Source organism: Anomaloglossus baeobatrachus, chromosome 6, assembly GCF_048569485.1.
Source record: "Anomaloglossus baeobatrachus isolate aAnoBae1 chromosome 6, aAnoBae1.hap1, whole genome shotgun sequence".
In the NCBI taxonomy this organism is placed as follows: Eukaryota; Metazoa; Chordata; class Amphibia; order Anura; family Aromobatidae; genus Anomaloglossus; species Anomaloglossus baeobatrachus.
In genome coordinates this window covers 480,265,742-480,278,714 of record NC_134358.1, presented here as the reverse complement: position 1 = coordinate 480,278,714, position 12,973 = coordinate 480,265,742, and the positions used below count along the sequence as shown (strand labels likewise).

Here is a 12,973-nt window from a genome sequence, read left to right as displayed (position 1 = left end):
CTAGGGTCCACGTACCATGTCATGCCCTGGTCCCGGCCCGGTGATGGTACAAGGCCGCCGGCTGTCCTCCACGACAATGCTGTGCCCCTTGTCACGATCCCCTGAAACCAGGGGTCCAGCTCCTACCAGGCCCAGACCAACGTCTGCTACCTAGTACTTCCAAGGAGCCCAGCTCCTGACCTCCTCTCTCCTTCACCTCCAACACTACACTTGCCTTCTCCTGACACTCCTGACCTCCCCTTAACCAACCCCCCAAGTGGGCGACCCTATTCCACTCAGGCCGTCCACTGGTGTGTCTGGTGGGTGTGGTGCAGAGTGTTCCTAGGATTTTGATTAGCTGGTTTTGGCAACACCAATGGTTAGGGACCCGTAACCAAGGAGTAGGTGGATACTGTACAGAAGGGCAGATTGCACAATACCCTGTGACGACCTGATAGGCCAGGGTGTCACACATGCACCCAGTGTCTTGTAATACATGCTGCCCAATCCTTGGGCATAAAGTATCTGTTAGGTTACCTTTAAAAAGGATTTTATAGGGTCATAGGCATCTTTTGTGAAAAATTAACAATCAGCATTACCTACCCTTGGCCATCCAGTCCCTATCTTTTTTTTACATCAATCAGAACATGAGCCCTGATCCCAGTGAATGGCTGTAAGGGTCACATCACTATCACTGCCATGTCAACAAAAACTGAGGGCAGCGGTAGAAGAAGCAGCGCTGGAGTCCAGGAGATAAGTAATGAGTTTGTCATATTTACACTGAGGATGTCTATGCATTAAACAATTAAACATGGAAAACCACTTTAATCACTAGTAAAATAATATTTGATAAGATATGTCATATTCCATTGGCTTGGAGAGTATTTTCCTTCTGTGTAACCCCTTTTGTGTAACCTGTTTTGAGGTCATACCCATGTGACCAGAAGGGGCGGGGCCTCAGCCACCAAAGCTGGATATCAGGTCACATGGGTATGACCTCACCACAGGTCCTGCTACACAAAGTGAGTCGTTTGTATAATGCTTATGCTAATTCTAACAGGGGGAGGGGATAACTATGAATATATGATCTGCTCCAGTGCAACTGTCACTCAACAAGCAGCATATTTTACAAACTTCACTTTCTTGGATTTCAAAACCTAAACATCCGAGTTGACTACCAAAGGTATGAATAGAATCAGCCTGATAGTGCCAGTACAGCACTGGCTTTAGCTTATATACAGAAATCCTGGTGATTGGTTCCCTTTAAGGTCAAAACTGGCTGCGTCTCTGAAGCCTGCTTTACACACTTCAATAGATCTTTCAATCCGTCGTCGGGGTCAAGTTGTAAGTGACGCACATCCGGCATCGTTCGTGACGTATTTGCGTGTGAAACCTACGTGCGATCGATATTGAACGCAAATACGGTGATCGCATACACGTCGTTTATTCCTCATACATTGGACGTTTGGTAGTACGAAACTAGTCAATTGTAACGTGTGACATCCATCATATGATTTTGATGTCTGAGGCTATGTGCGCAGGTGTGCGCTCTGCACCGCAGCTTAAAAAAGGTCCGCTTCAGAACGCAGCTGAAAAGCTGCGTTCTGAAGCGCCTCACAATGTCTGTCATTCTCTGTCAGTCGGTCACTATCTCTGTCCCTCTCTCTCTGTCCATGTCAGTCTATCCCTCTTACCCCCTCTCTCATATACTCACCGATCCCCGATCACCGGCGCGGCTCTGCACGGCATTCACACTGCTCTGGCGGCTTTTACTGTTTTGAAAAAGCCGGCCGCCCATTAAACAATCTCGTATTCCCTGCTTACCCCGCCCACCGGCGCCTATGATTGGTTACAGTGAGACACGCCCCCCACACTGAGTGACAGGTGTCACACTGCACCCAATCACAGCAGCCGGTGGGCGTGTCTATACTGTGTAGTGAAATAAATAATTAAATAATTAAAAAAAACGGCATGCGGTCCCCCCCAATTTTAAAACCAGCCAGATAAAGCCATACGGCTGAAGGCTGCTATTCTCAGGATGGGGAGCTCCACGTTATGGGGAGCTCCCCAGCCTAACAATATCAGCCAACAGCCGCCCAGAATTGCCGCATACATTAGATGCGACAGTTCTGGGACTGTACCCGGCTCTTCCCGATTTGCCCTGGTGCGTTGGCAAATCGGGGTAATAAGGAGTTATTGGCAGCCCATAGCTGCCAATAAGTCCTAGATTAATCATGTTAAGCATCTATGAGACACCCTCCATGATTAATCTGTAAATTACAGTAAATAAACACACACAGCCGAAAAAAATCATTTATTAGGAATAAAAAACACAAACATATACCCTGGTTCACCACTTTAATCAGCCCCAAAAAGCCCTCCATGTCCGGCGTAATCCAGGATGCTCCAGCGTCGCTTCCAGCTCTGCTGCATGGAGGTGACCGGAGCTGCAGAATACACCGCCGCTCCGGTCACCTCCACACAGCTAATGAAGACAGCCGCGCGATCAGCTGAGCTGTCACTGAGGTTACCCGCTGTCAGTGTATCCAGCGGTGGCCGTGGGTAACCTCAGTGACAGCTCAGCCGATCACGCTACTCACCTCAGTTGCTGACTGGAGCTGACCGGAGCGGCGGTGAGTAGCGCGATCAGCTGAGCTGTTACTGAGGCTACCCGCGGCCACCGCTGCATCCACCGCTGGATCCAGTGACAGCGGGTAACCTCAGTGACAGATCAGCTGATCGCGCGGCTGTCTTCAGTTGCTGTGTGGAGGTGACCGGAGCGGCGGTGTCTGCTGTCACCTGTCACTCAGTGTGGGGGGCGTGTCTCACTGTAACCAATCATAGGCGCCGGTGGTCGGGGTAAGCAGGGAATACGAGATTGTTTAATGGGCGGCCGGCTTTTTCAAAACAGTAAAAGCCGCCGGAGCAGTGTGAATGCCGTGCAGCGCCGGGGATCGGGGATCGGTGAGTATATGAGAGAGGGCTGCTCACTTCAGTTACTCAGAAGTTTAGCGGTCACCGGTGAATCCTTCACAGGTGACCGCTAATCAGGACGTGACACAGACAGAGCCGCAGCATGACAATGAAGTCGGGTGAAGTTCACCCAAGTTCATTCTGACAGTGTGGCTCTTTCTGTGTCTGCTGTCAACTACCATTCACCGCTGCTACATGGCTGTCTGTGGCTGCTGTCAGCGGCCATGTAGCAGAGCTGAATGGCAGATGACATAGTAAAAACGCATCCCTACACATTACACACGCTTGTCAAGTCAATAAATAAAAAAAAAAAAAAGGTGCCCAATGCATACGTCACAGAACACGTGATCTAAAGGATCGCACACAAAATTGATCAATTTAACATAGACTACTAACGCACGTGTGACAGCAAATGAACGACCTACGTGCAATCTCATTCAATCGCATATGCGACCTGGGCGTGTCACATCGCATACGAGATCGCACACCTAATTGTAAGGTGTAAAGCTGGCTTAAGGGATTAATGTTGGCTGCATCACGCTTTCACTCGACGAGTAGAATTTTAACACCCTGATGGTATCTTACATTTGTTATCTTATCTAAGTGGGCAGTTACAGTAAAAGTTTATGTTGATGTAATATGCCAAGTTAATATATATATATATATATATTTACTTAAATCTAATATCTAATTTACATGGAGGAATAGATTTCCAGTGACAAACTAAAAATGTCCAAATGTATGATAAAACCCATGTATTGCTTTTACTGTGTTTTTCCCACTTTTTAATATTCCAGAGAGATAGAGAAATAAATAGGCAGATATACTATAGATAGATGGATTACATGCAACTGGAATTCCGTAGTACAGAAACTGATTAGTAGCATGTCTGTATTAACTATATTGTACAGTATATTACACAATTCCACCTACGCCCCCTCAAATGGATTTTCCCCAAGAACTCTCAATAAATACAACCGGTGGACGACATGGAGATCATTCATTCAGAAGTTACTGTCTTTGGGGCTCATTCACTGAAGTGTGGATTAGAAGGAAAAGACATCGGCACAAGAAATGGATTGTATAAGTAAGTGAAACTTTCTGGACATGCTGAAAGTATTTGAGAAGTATCACACACGAGGATCTTGGCTTCTTCTACAACGTGCATTACATAATAGGAAATGCTGAGTTAACCCTGTAGACTTAGAGCTATGTAGCATGACCATGTCACTTTCTCTGCATATCTATCACCATATGTTTAACTTGCTTAGAATTTCCAATAATTAATGTATTCTCCATATTCTCCATTTATTCATGTTTTTCAATCATCTTAGTTATGGTATGTTGTCAACACAAGGATTACACGTTATGTATTGGAACCCCAACATTTTGTGGTGGCTCCTATAAAACCAGAAACTAATATCTTTTTTTAGCTTCTGTAAGTTGAGTTTTCAGAAGGACAAATACAGCAATGGATTATAAATCTGCTTTTCATGTAATATTTGGCCATTTTCATCACAAACCAGGAACAACTGTGTAAATTGAAAGTGTTAAGAGGATGCGTTAAGAGGATGTTCTTGAGGAAAAGGATGTTCTTGAGACATAAAAAGTACTTCTTTGCAGTTGTGAATTTCTTATCAATGACATTATTTCCTATTGTAGGCTCGTCATCATCTGCATGGCCCCTGGTTTATTTGGTGATAACTGCATTATTACCACTTGTGTCATCAGCACCTACATCCACCAACTATCGTTCTACTCATCAAACTAACGGAGGATTCGAGAATGTGCCAAATCTCTTAGTAATGGAGACAGGCAAGCTTTGTACTCAGGTGAGTGTCCCTAGATGATTTATTCCTGCAGATAGAAAATGACACATTTTTCTATTGGTATTATAGCTTGTTTCATCATTAATATCTGTTTCTTTGTAGGGATTATTCATGATTTCTATTAGCATAAACACATCAATTCAGCGTCAGTCATATCTTGATTTTTTTTTACGCTTTAAACATTTCTCTATCAACTGTTGGTACATGTGCAGAGCCCTGTATGTTTAGCTTTGTGAACTACGGCTTCTCCCATGCACTTCTGTACAATGACCCCTTGGGTGCCATATATACAGAGGTATTCTTCCCTAGAAAAAAAATGCTTATAATGGAGAATACTGTCATTTATACAGTATCGGATAGTGTATGACACAATTTGTTTTTTTTACTTAAAGAGGTTGGCAACTACTTTAATATTGATGGCCTATCCTTAGGATAGGTCATCCATGTCTGATCAGCCGGAGTCCGAGACCCGACACCCCTAGTAATCAACTGTTCATCGTGCCGGTGGCAGCAGCAAGTCGCCGGAAATGCTCAGTTCCAGAGCTGCCCCGTCTACTGATAGCAGCCACGGCTGGGTACTGCACATTCGTCTACCATTCAAATCAATAGAAGGTGAATGTGTTGAACCCAGTGGCCGCCACTGCTATCAGAAGATCCTTAGGATAGGTCATTAATGTCTGATCAGCTGTACATGGTGCCGGTGGTGCCAGTTAGAAGATAGGCTAGCTCTGGAACTGAGAATTTCCGGCTGCCTGTTGCTGCCGTCCGCACTGAGAACAGCTGATTGGTGGGTGTGCTGGGCATTGGACCTCTGCCGATCAGTCATTGATGACTTATCCTAAGGATAGGCCATCAAAGTTAAAGTAGTGGGCAACCTCTTTAAGTGTGAATCTTCAGATATAGTATAAGCTGACATACCTCTATAGAAGCCCTAGTAGGCTCTATACAAAATAGGGCCATAAAACAGTCATGTATAGGTGCCTCTAAGAGAGCTCTAGACCTAAAATCGACAGGTAATAATAGTATAGCTTACATGCATAGCTACTAATATCATAGATGTGTATATAAAGCGATTGGAGGATCTAAGAATTGCTATGATCAGTTTTACCAAAGCCTGATAACAAAGAACAATACCGACCCTTACTCCACACCAAACTATGGTGACTGAAACTTTTTATCTGATTGTTTTGACTAATACTAGTCTCTATACAATCTCACTGGCTTTTCCTGTACATTTTTTCCAGTAAATTGAGTATTCATATGTGTCTCAATCTTGGGGTGAGATACTCATGAATACTCCCTGGGGTGTTTGGGCAGCTAAGCACATCTCCTGTGTCACTGAATACCGAATACTCCACAATTGTGTCATTTCTGCTCAATATGATGCACTCAGCCTCATTCCCTGAAATGCACGCTCCAGAAGATTTTTATGTCTTGGCCTTAAATGTTCTTTAGTGGTCCAAGTTGTACTTTTGGTTTATAATTTAATTTATTTTCTTTTAGCTTTCTTCCTGTAAGAATATAATGTTATGTGAAATCAGATGCACAAAATAGGCCTTATTTATCAAAGCTGACAGAAGACAGGCCTTGTTGCCCTGAGCAACCAATCTGTGCTCAGCTTTTATTTCTTATATTGCATTGGTAAAATAAAAGCTGTTCTGTGATTGGTCATTTTTTTCTGTAACACATTTTTGATAAATTTGGGCCACAGGTGTTACGGGTCAATCATGTTCTGTATAAGACAATTATCTATGATTTACCTGTTTGTTTAATAAGGGAATTGACCAATTTTGAGTGGATGTATTCTCCATACAGAATACATTTGAGCATTATTTATAATGAGGTCATTTGCTCTTTATGTAATTTTAAATATATTTGATTTTTTTTTTTTTTTTTTTACAGATCTGCAAAACTCCCAACCTATGCCGTACCAGTATTGAACATTCTCTAAGAGTAGATCTGAAACTCCCTGAAATTAAAAACATTGAGTCTGGATGTCTGAGCACAAAGTTCAATAAGGTATAACAATATTTATGTTCATATTTTTTTGATATTTCTAATATAATATAATAAACACCTCATATTCAACACAAAATAAAAATTAAAGTGGTAACTTTCAGGAGAATTTGGTATTTTAATGGACTGAGGAGAGGACAGTTTTGCCATCTCTTATAGTTAAGCCAAAAAACCTTGAGGTACTAGACACATTAGATGGCTGTTGGCCAAACGACAAACGACAGCCTTCTCCAACGACACTTACATACACAGGAGAGCTCGCTTGGCCTGGTGACGTGTTGGCCCGCGGCTTATTTCCAGCAGAACAATGCGATTAGGCAGCCTGAGTTTGGACTTGCCCAATTTGCACCTCTCCAGACCATCAGTAGGCCTATCCTGTCCATATCGGCAGGTTCGTCCATCATTAGTCTAATGTGTATGGGCGCCTCTAAAAGCACATGCTGATAAAATTGTGTGAGAACATCTACAACCCATTCTCTTTAGATGGGTTCTTGTACTATCTGGTTTACCTCTCCTGGGCTTGAGCTTATAAATTTAGAGGGAAGTAGGATTCAGCACTAACTAAAAACAGCCTTAGATAGATGGGAACTTCATATCCAAGATCCCATCCCAATATGTAGTAGGTGTAATAGCAAATACCTCCAAGTAGATATGTAGCATTCGTCTCCTAATATAGCCATGTCTCTTACCTCATGTTCAGGACATTTCAGCAGCTTAGGTATCCATGGTTACGACCATGCATACAGTGACAGTTAGTTGCTAGTGGTCACAACCATGAAAACTTAAACTGCTGTATTGCCCTGCTCATGAGTTAAGAAACATAGCTAATCAGGAAAGTATGCTACATTTTTAATCGGAGGTATTCGCTAATATAGTATATTTAATAAACATTATATTCATATAATTTTTGTAGTGGTTCTTTCATATGTCTCTCATAGGACCAATAGCTTTTGGATTGACATATTTTTTGCTTGGTTTGGTTATAACATAGGCTATACTTATAAATGTGAGGTACTTAGTACACAATTTGATGAATTTGCGTGAGCCCATCAAGGCAAAGTCTTGAGGTGGGTACCTCTGCTAACAGACATAACTGTCCTGGACCTAGGCCTGCACATTTAAAGGGGTATTCCCATCTCCAAGATCCTGTCCCAATATGTAGGAAGTGTAATAATAATAATAATAATAATAATAATAATAACAAATATCTTCAATTATAAACTGACATGGAGCTCCAAGCAAAATGAAATAAATGTTCATGTGCAGGTTACTATAAATGCAGTGCACTAGAATACATAGAAACAATTTAGAGAATTATTCCCATCTACAAGATCCTATCCCAATATGTAGTATGTGTAATAATAATAATATTAGCAAATACCTCCAATTAGAAATGTAGTCTACTTCTCCTGATATAGCCATGTTTCTTACCTCATGTGCAGGGCATTTCAGCTTAGGTATCCATGGTTATGACCACAGGCTACTAACTAACTGCCACTATATGAGTGGACGTAGCTATGGATACCCATACATGAGGTAAAAGACATGGCTATATCAGGAGATCTATACTATAGTTCTAATTGGAGGTATTTGCTAATATTATTGTTATTACACCTACTACATATTGGGATGGGATCTTGTAGATGGGAATAATCCTCTAAATTGTTTCTATATATTCTAGTGCACTGCAATCATAGCAACCTGCACATGAACATTTATTTCATTAGGAGCTTCATGTCAAATTCATTTTTTACAGCATAAAATTTCTTTCTAATGTATGCTTTCACTAAGAACATCTTTGGATGGGGTTAAAGTATACATCTAACATGTATTAGAAAATAAAATAGTGCATGCTATGTACAAATATAGTGTTTAACATATTTATTTCTCATTAGGAAAAATGTCTGTCCAAAATCTACAGTGATATTCTGAAGTTCCAGGTGTATTTGGATTTTCTAAAGGAATCTATGCCAAGCAGTAAAAACATCATTGAGTTTATACAGGTCAAGTCCATCAGTTTGGCAGACAGTGTAAAAAATGTAAGTTTCTTTTATCTATTCCAATATTAAATTTTTTTAGAGTTTCGACAAATTTAAGTGGTGGCAGAGGCATATCTAGGCGGCCCCCCGGTCCTTGGACAGAGAGAGAATATCCGGGAGGGCTGGCGGGGCGCAGAATTGTGTGACGGACATTATGTAGGTCGTTTTAAAGCAGTGAAATGAATCTTTAGACCAATTATGCAAAGAAACTACAATAAAAACTACATCCTTATGCAGGAGTCATGTGTTCTGATCTGGACAGTTACTTTACATTTAGTATAATGACCCCTCCATTTATCTTTTTAGCTTTGTAGTTTCCCACTGCTTAAAAGTTTTGGTAATTACTGTAAAATGTGCTGTCCCCAATGTAGTTCACTCAATATAAACCTTCCTAAAACTAAATAAAGGACTAAAACTACTCTATTTCTCTGTTATAAGCAGCAGAGCGTGTAATGGGAGATTGGTAACTTTCGATTAGTAATAATGTTTTCATGCTATATTTGCTTCACTACTTGATACGATTATGCTTGAGATCTAGACTTTGTAGAAAGAACTGATTTTGTCCTCATATCCCCCAGATACCCCATATAATGCCTCTGTTGCAAACGCCACAAATTTTTGGATTGTGATTTTAGAACATTAGAGCAACTTATGGAAATTTTTGCAATAATAATGCTCTGTCATGTACCATTTTCAGGAGTATACTAGGAAATCATATTTGTGATACTCCATAATATAACATGGGTCAACACTAGAGAAAGGCAAATAGTAATTATTTGTGTTCGGATAATGCTTACTGAATACCGAGTATTCCAGTATTTGTCAGTACAAGAAAAATGCTCCATTTCGCCTTTGACTTGCATAAGGTTCGTTATTCAAGATGAATACTGGAATAGTACCTTGGAATTCGTTACGAATAATCCGAACACAAATAGTTACTATTCACCCATCACTAGCCAACAGCATTTAGAGGAACTCATTTGCGAGGTTAGAAAATGAGAGCATCATCTTAGGCCACTCTCACACTGCGTTCCTCTCCCCATTCAGTGGTCACATCAAGGCTTCCGTCCAAACCTCCTACAAAACGGGTTTTAGACATATGCGCCGATGGGACATTGATGAGTCTCCGTGTGCTCTGTCATGTACCATTTTCAGGAATATACGCTTACTGGAGAAATCTGGGTGTCTGCCTCAAATAGGAGTACACTCCAGAAAATGGTGCACAAAAGAGCACATGGTGACTCCGTCTGCACCATTATAATCAAAAGCCCCTTTGGCGCATACATCTGAAAACCATTTTGCGAGGGGATCGGACAGATGCCCAAAGAAGACCACTGAACGGGGAGAGGAATGCAGTGTGAAAGCGGCCTTAAGGGTGCTTTACATGCTGCGACATCGCTAGCGATTGCTAGCGATTTCGTGCACGATAGCACCCGCCTCCGTCGTACCTGCGATATGTGGTGATCGCTGCCGTAGCGAACAATATCGCTACGGCAGCATCAGACGCACATACCTGCTTAGCAACGTCGCTGGAGACACCGAACAATCTCTCCTTTAAGGGGGAGGTTCGTTCAGCGTCACAGCGGCGTCACTAAGCGGCCGCTCAATAGCAGAGGAGGGGCGGAGATGAGCGGCCGGAACATGCCGCCCACCTCCTTCCTTCCTCATTGCCGGTGGACGCAGGTGAGGAGATGTTCCTCGTTCCTGCGGTGTCACACGTAGCGATGTGTGATGCCGCAGAAACGAGGAACAACCAACGATATTATGAAAAGGAGCAAAGTGTCAACGTTCAACGATTTTTGACGCTTTTGCGATCGTTGATCGTCGCTCCTAGGTGTCACACGCTGCAATGTTGCTAACGACGCCGGATGTGCGTCACTAACGACGTGACCCTGACGATATATCGTTAGCGATGTCACAGCGTGTAAAGCACCCTTTACTGTCGCTGTGGGCTGCACCTTTAATTTTCCTTTTTACAAGATCTTTTTCCAGAAACAGCACCACCTTGGGCTACTTCTGGTATTGCATCTAAACCCAGTTGACAGTTTCCATATAATAAAAACCCTTCCCTCTTACTGTATTCTAGATAGTAGAAATTCCTTCAGAAGACAAGGAAGACTCCGCTCCAGAAATTAAAGTGTCTGACTTACATTCTGAAGATCCATGGAACCAAAACCTTACAAGCTATATCATCCTACAATCGCTCAATGAGTACATGGAGAAGGCAGCTCGAGCTCTACGTTACAGTGTGACAGTCACTAAATGATGAAACTCCCTCCACATTACTACTATGTAGTGAAAATCTGCTGTTCTATTTTCAGAACATTCACCGGGGTTTACGTTGTTAAATGTTAACTATTTTAACTATTTTATTTATAGTCTATTTTATAATTTCTTTATTTAAATATTTATATTTTTGTAATTTTAATAATTATGGTACCATGTTTTATTTATTTGACTTTATTGGTATGTTGTTTTTTATTTATAATGGATTTTTGCAGAGTCTAGTCATTACATTTTTTGCCTAGTGAAGAGGTCTGTAATGACGATATGGTCACACTATGCAGGGAATGTTTACAAAGAATGAGTAAAACTATGCTCAATAAATGCTCTCCATTTTTTAAAGAATTTTTCTGTGCTTTTTTCTTTTTCTGAAATATCAAGAATTTCTTTAGCGTCTCTACTACTTCTGATACCCCCCTGACTATTATTGTAACCAATGTCTGAGAATGTTAAAGGTACCACTCGTCTTCTGTCTTTCACTCCCACCCGTGTGTCAACAGAGACAAGCCTGAGGGGTTTTATGGATCTCTACACTCCAGATATTTTTTATGTAGTCAATAACATCTCCCAACACATTTTGAATGTTCGAACATTCCCACAGACAGTGAAATAGATTTGCACTCCGTAAACTATATGTCCTTTATATAGCTGATTAATCTGCAAAACAGATACAAATCCATCTGCTCACTGTCTCCCTTTCCTTAGTGTTAAGGGGGCTTTACACGCTACGATATCGTTAATGAATTATCGTCGGGGTCACATTGTTTGTGACGCACATCCGGCATCATTAACGATATCGCAGCGTGTGACACTTACCAACGACCTTAAGCGACCGCAAAAGTGGTGAAAATCGTTCACCATGGAGAGGTCGTCCTAAAACAAAAAATCGTTAATTGTTTATTATCGATGTTTTTCGTCGCTCCTGCCGCAGCACACATCGCTGTGTGTAACACCGCAGGAGCGAGGAACCTCACCTTACCTACGTCCACCAGCAATGCGGAAGGAAGGAGGTGGGTGGGATGTTTCGTCCCGATCATCTCCGCCCCTCCACTTTCATTGGCCGGCCGCTTAGAGACGTCGCGGTGACGTCGCTGTGACACAGAACGCCCCTCCCCCTTGAGGGAGGGATTGTTCGGCAGTCATAGCGACGACGACGACCAGGTGTGTGTGACGCTGCCGTAGCGATAATGTTCGCTACGGCAGCGATCACATGATATCGCATGCATGAGGGGGGCGGGTGCTTTCGCACTCGACATCGCTAGCAATTGCTAGCCCACTTTAGAGATAGCAGGAGGCAGGGGGTTATACAAAGATCTGCAGTGGGGATAGGGGCAGTACTTAAAGTTTAATGAAGAGCAGAGAAAATAGGCTATAGACAAGGTGAGAAGCACAAGGAGAGATAATAACTTCAGTTTTGGAGATGTATGGATACATAAAAGTAAAGACTGCAGCACCCTGGGTACACGCAGACCTCTAATCCAGCATGTAGCATGACAGAGATGGGCATTCCTACAAGAGAAGAGTCTTTAACTTCGATCAGGTTATAAACTGAAAATAATGGGATCTGAAAATGAATGAAAGAATTAGGATTGCAGTCAGGAAACTTAGTACAATTTTATTAGCTAAAGATAATCATTAACACACAAATATATATATATATATATATATATATATATATATATATATATATATTAGAAATAGACCCGATGCTATCGCATTGGGAGTGCGGTGAAATTAACATCTGTATATGCTTAGTGGTGCTGACAGGAGCAGTGGTGAGTGGGGCTGAGGGCATACAGATCTGGTGAGTGGGGATGAGGGCATACAGATCTGGTGAGTGGGGATGAGGGCATA

The 12,973-nt window shown here is 42.0% G+C and overlaps 1 protein-coding gene across 1 annotated transcript; it reads left to right on the top strand.

Moving 5' to 3' along the window:
- The first annotated feature begins 3,941 nt into the window (after positions 1-3,941).
- IL6 (interleukin 6) lies at positions 3,942-11,102 on the top strand. Its single transcript, XM_075316155.1, has 6 exons — positions 3,942-4,039; positions 4,386-4,390; positions 4,615-4,784; positions 6,684-6,800; positions 8,693-8,836; positions 10,923-11,102. Exons 1-6 carry the CDS (start codon positions 3,942-3,944, stop codon positions 11,100-11,102), a joined length of 714 nt encoding a protein of 237 aa, XP_075172270.1.
- Positions 11,103-12,973: the final 1,871 nt, after the last annotated feature.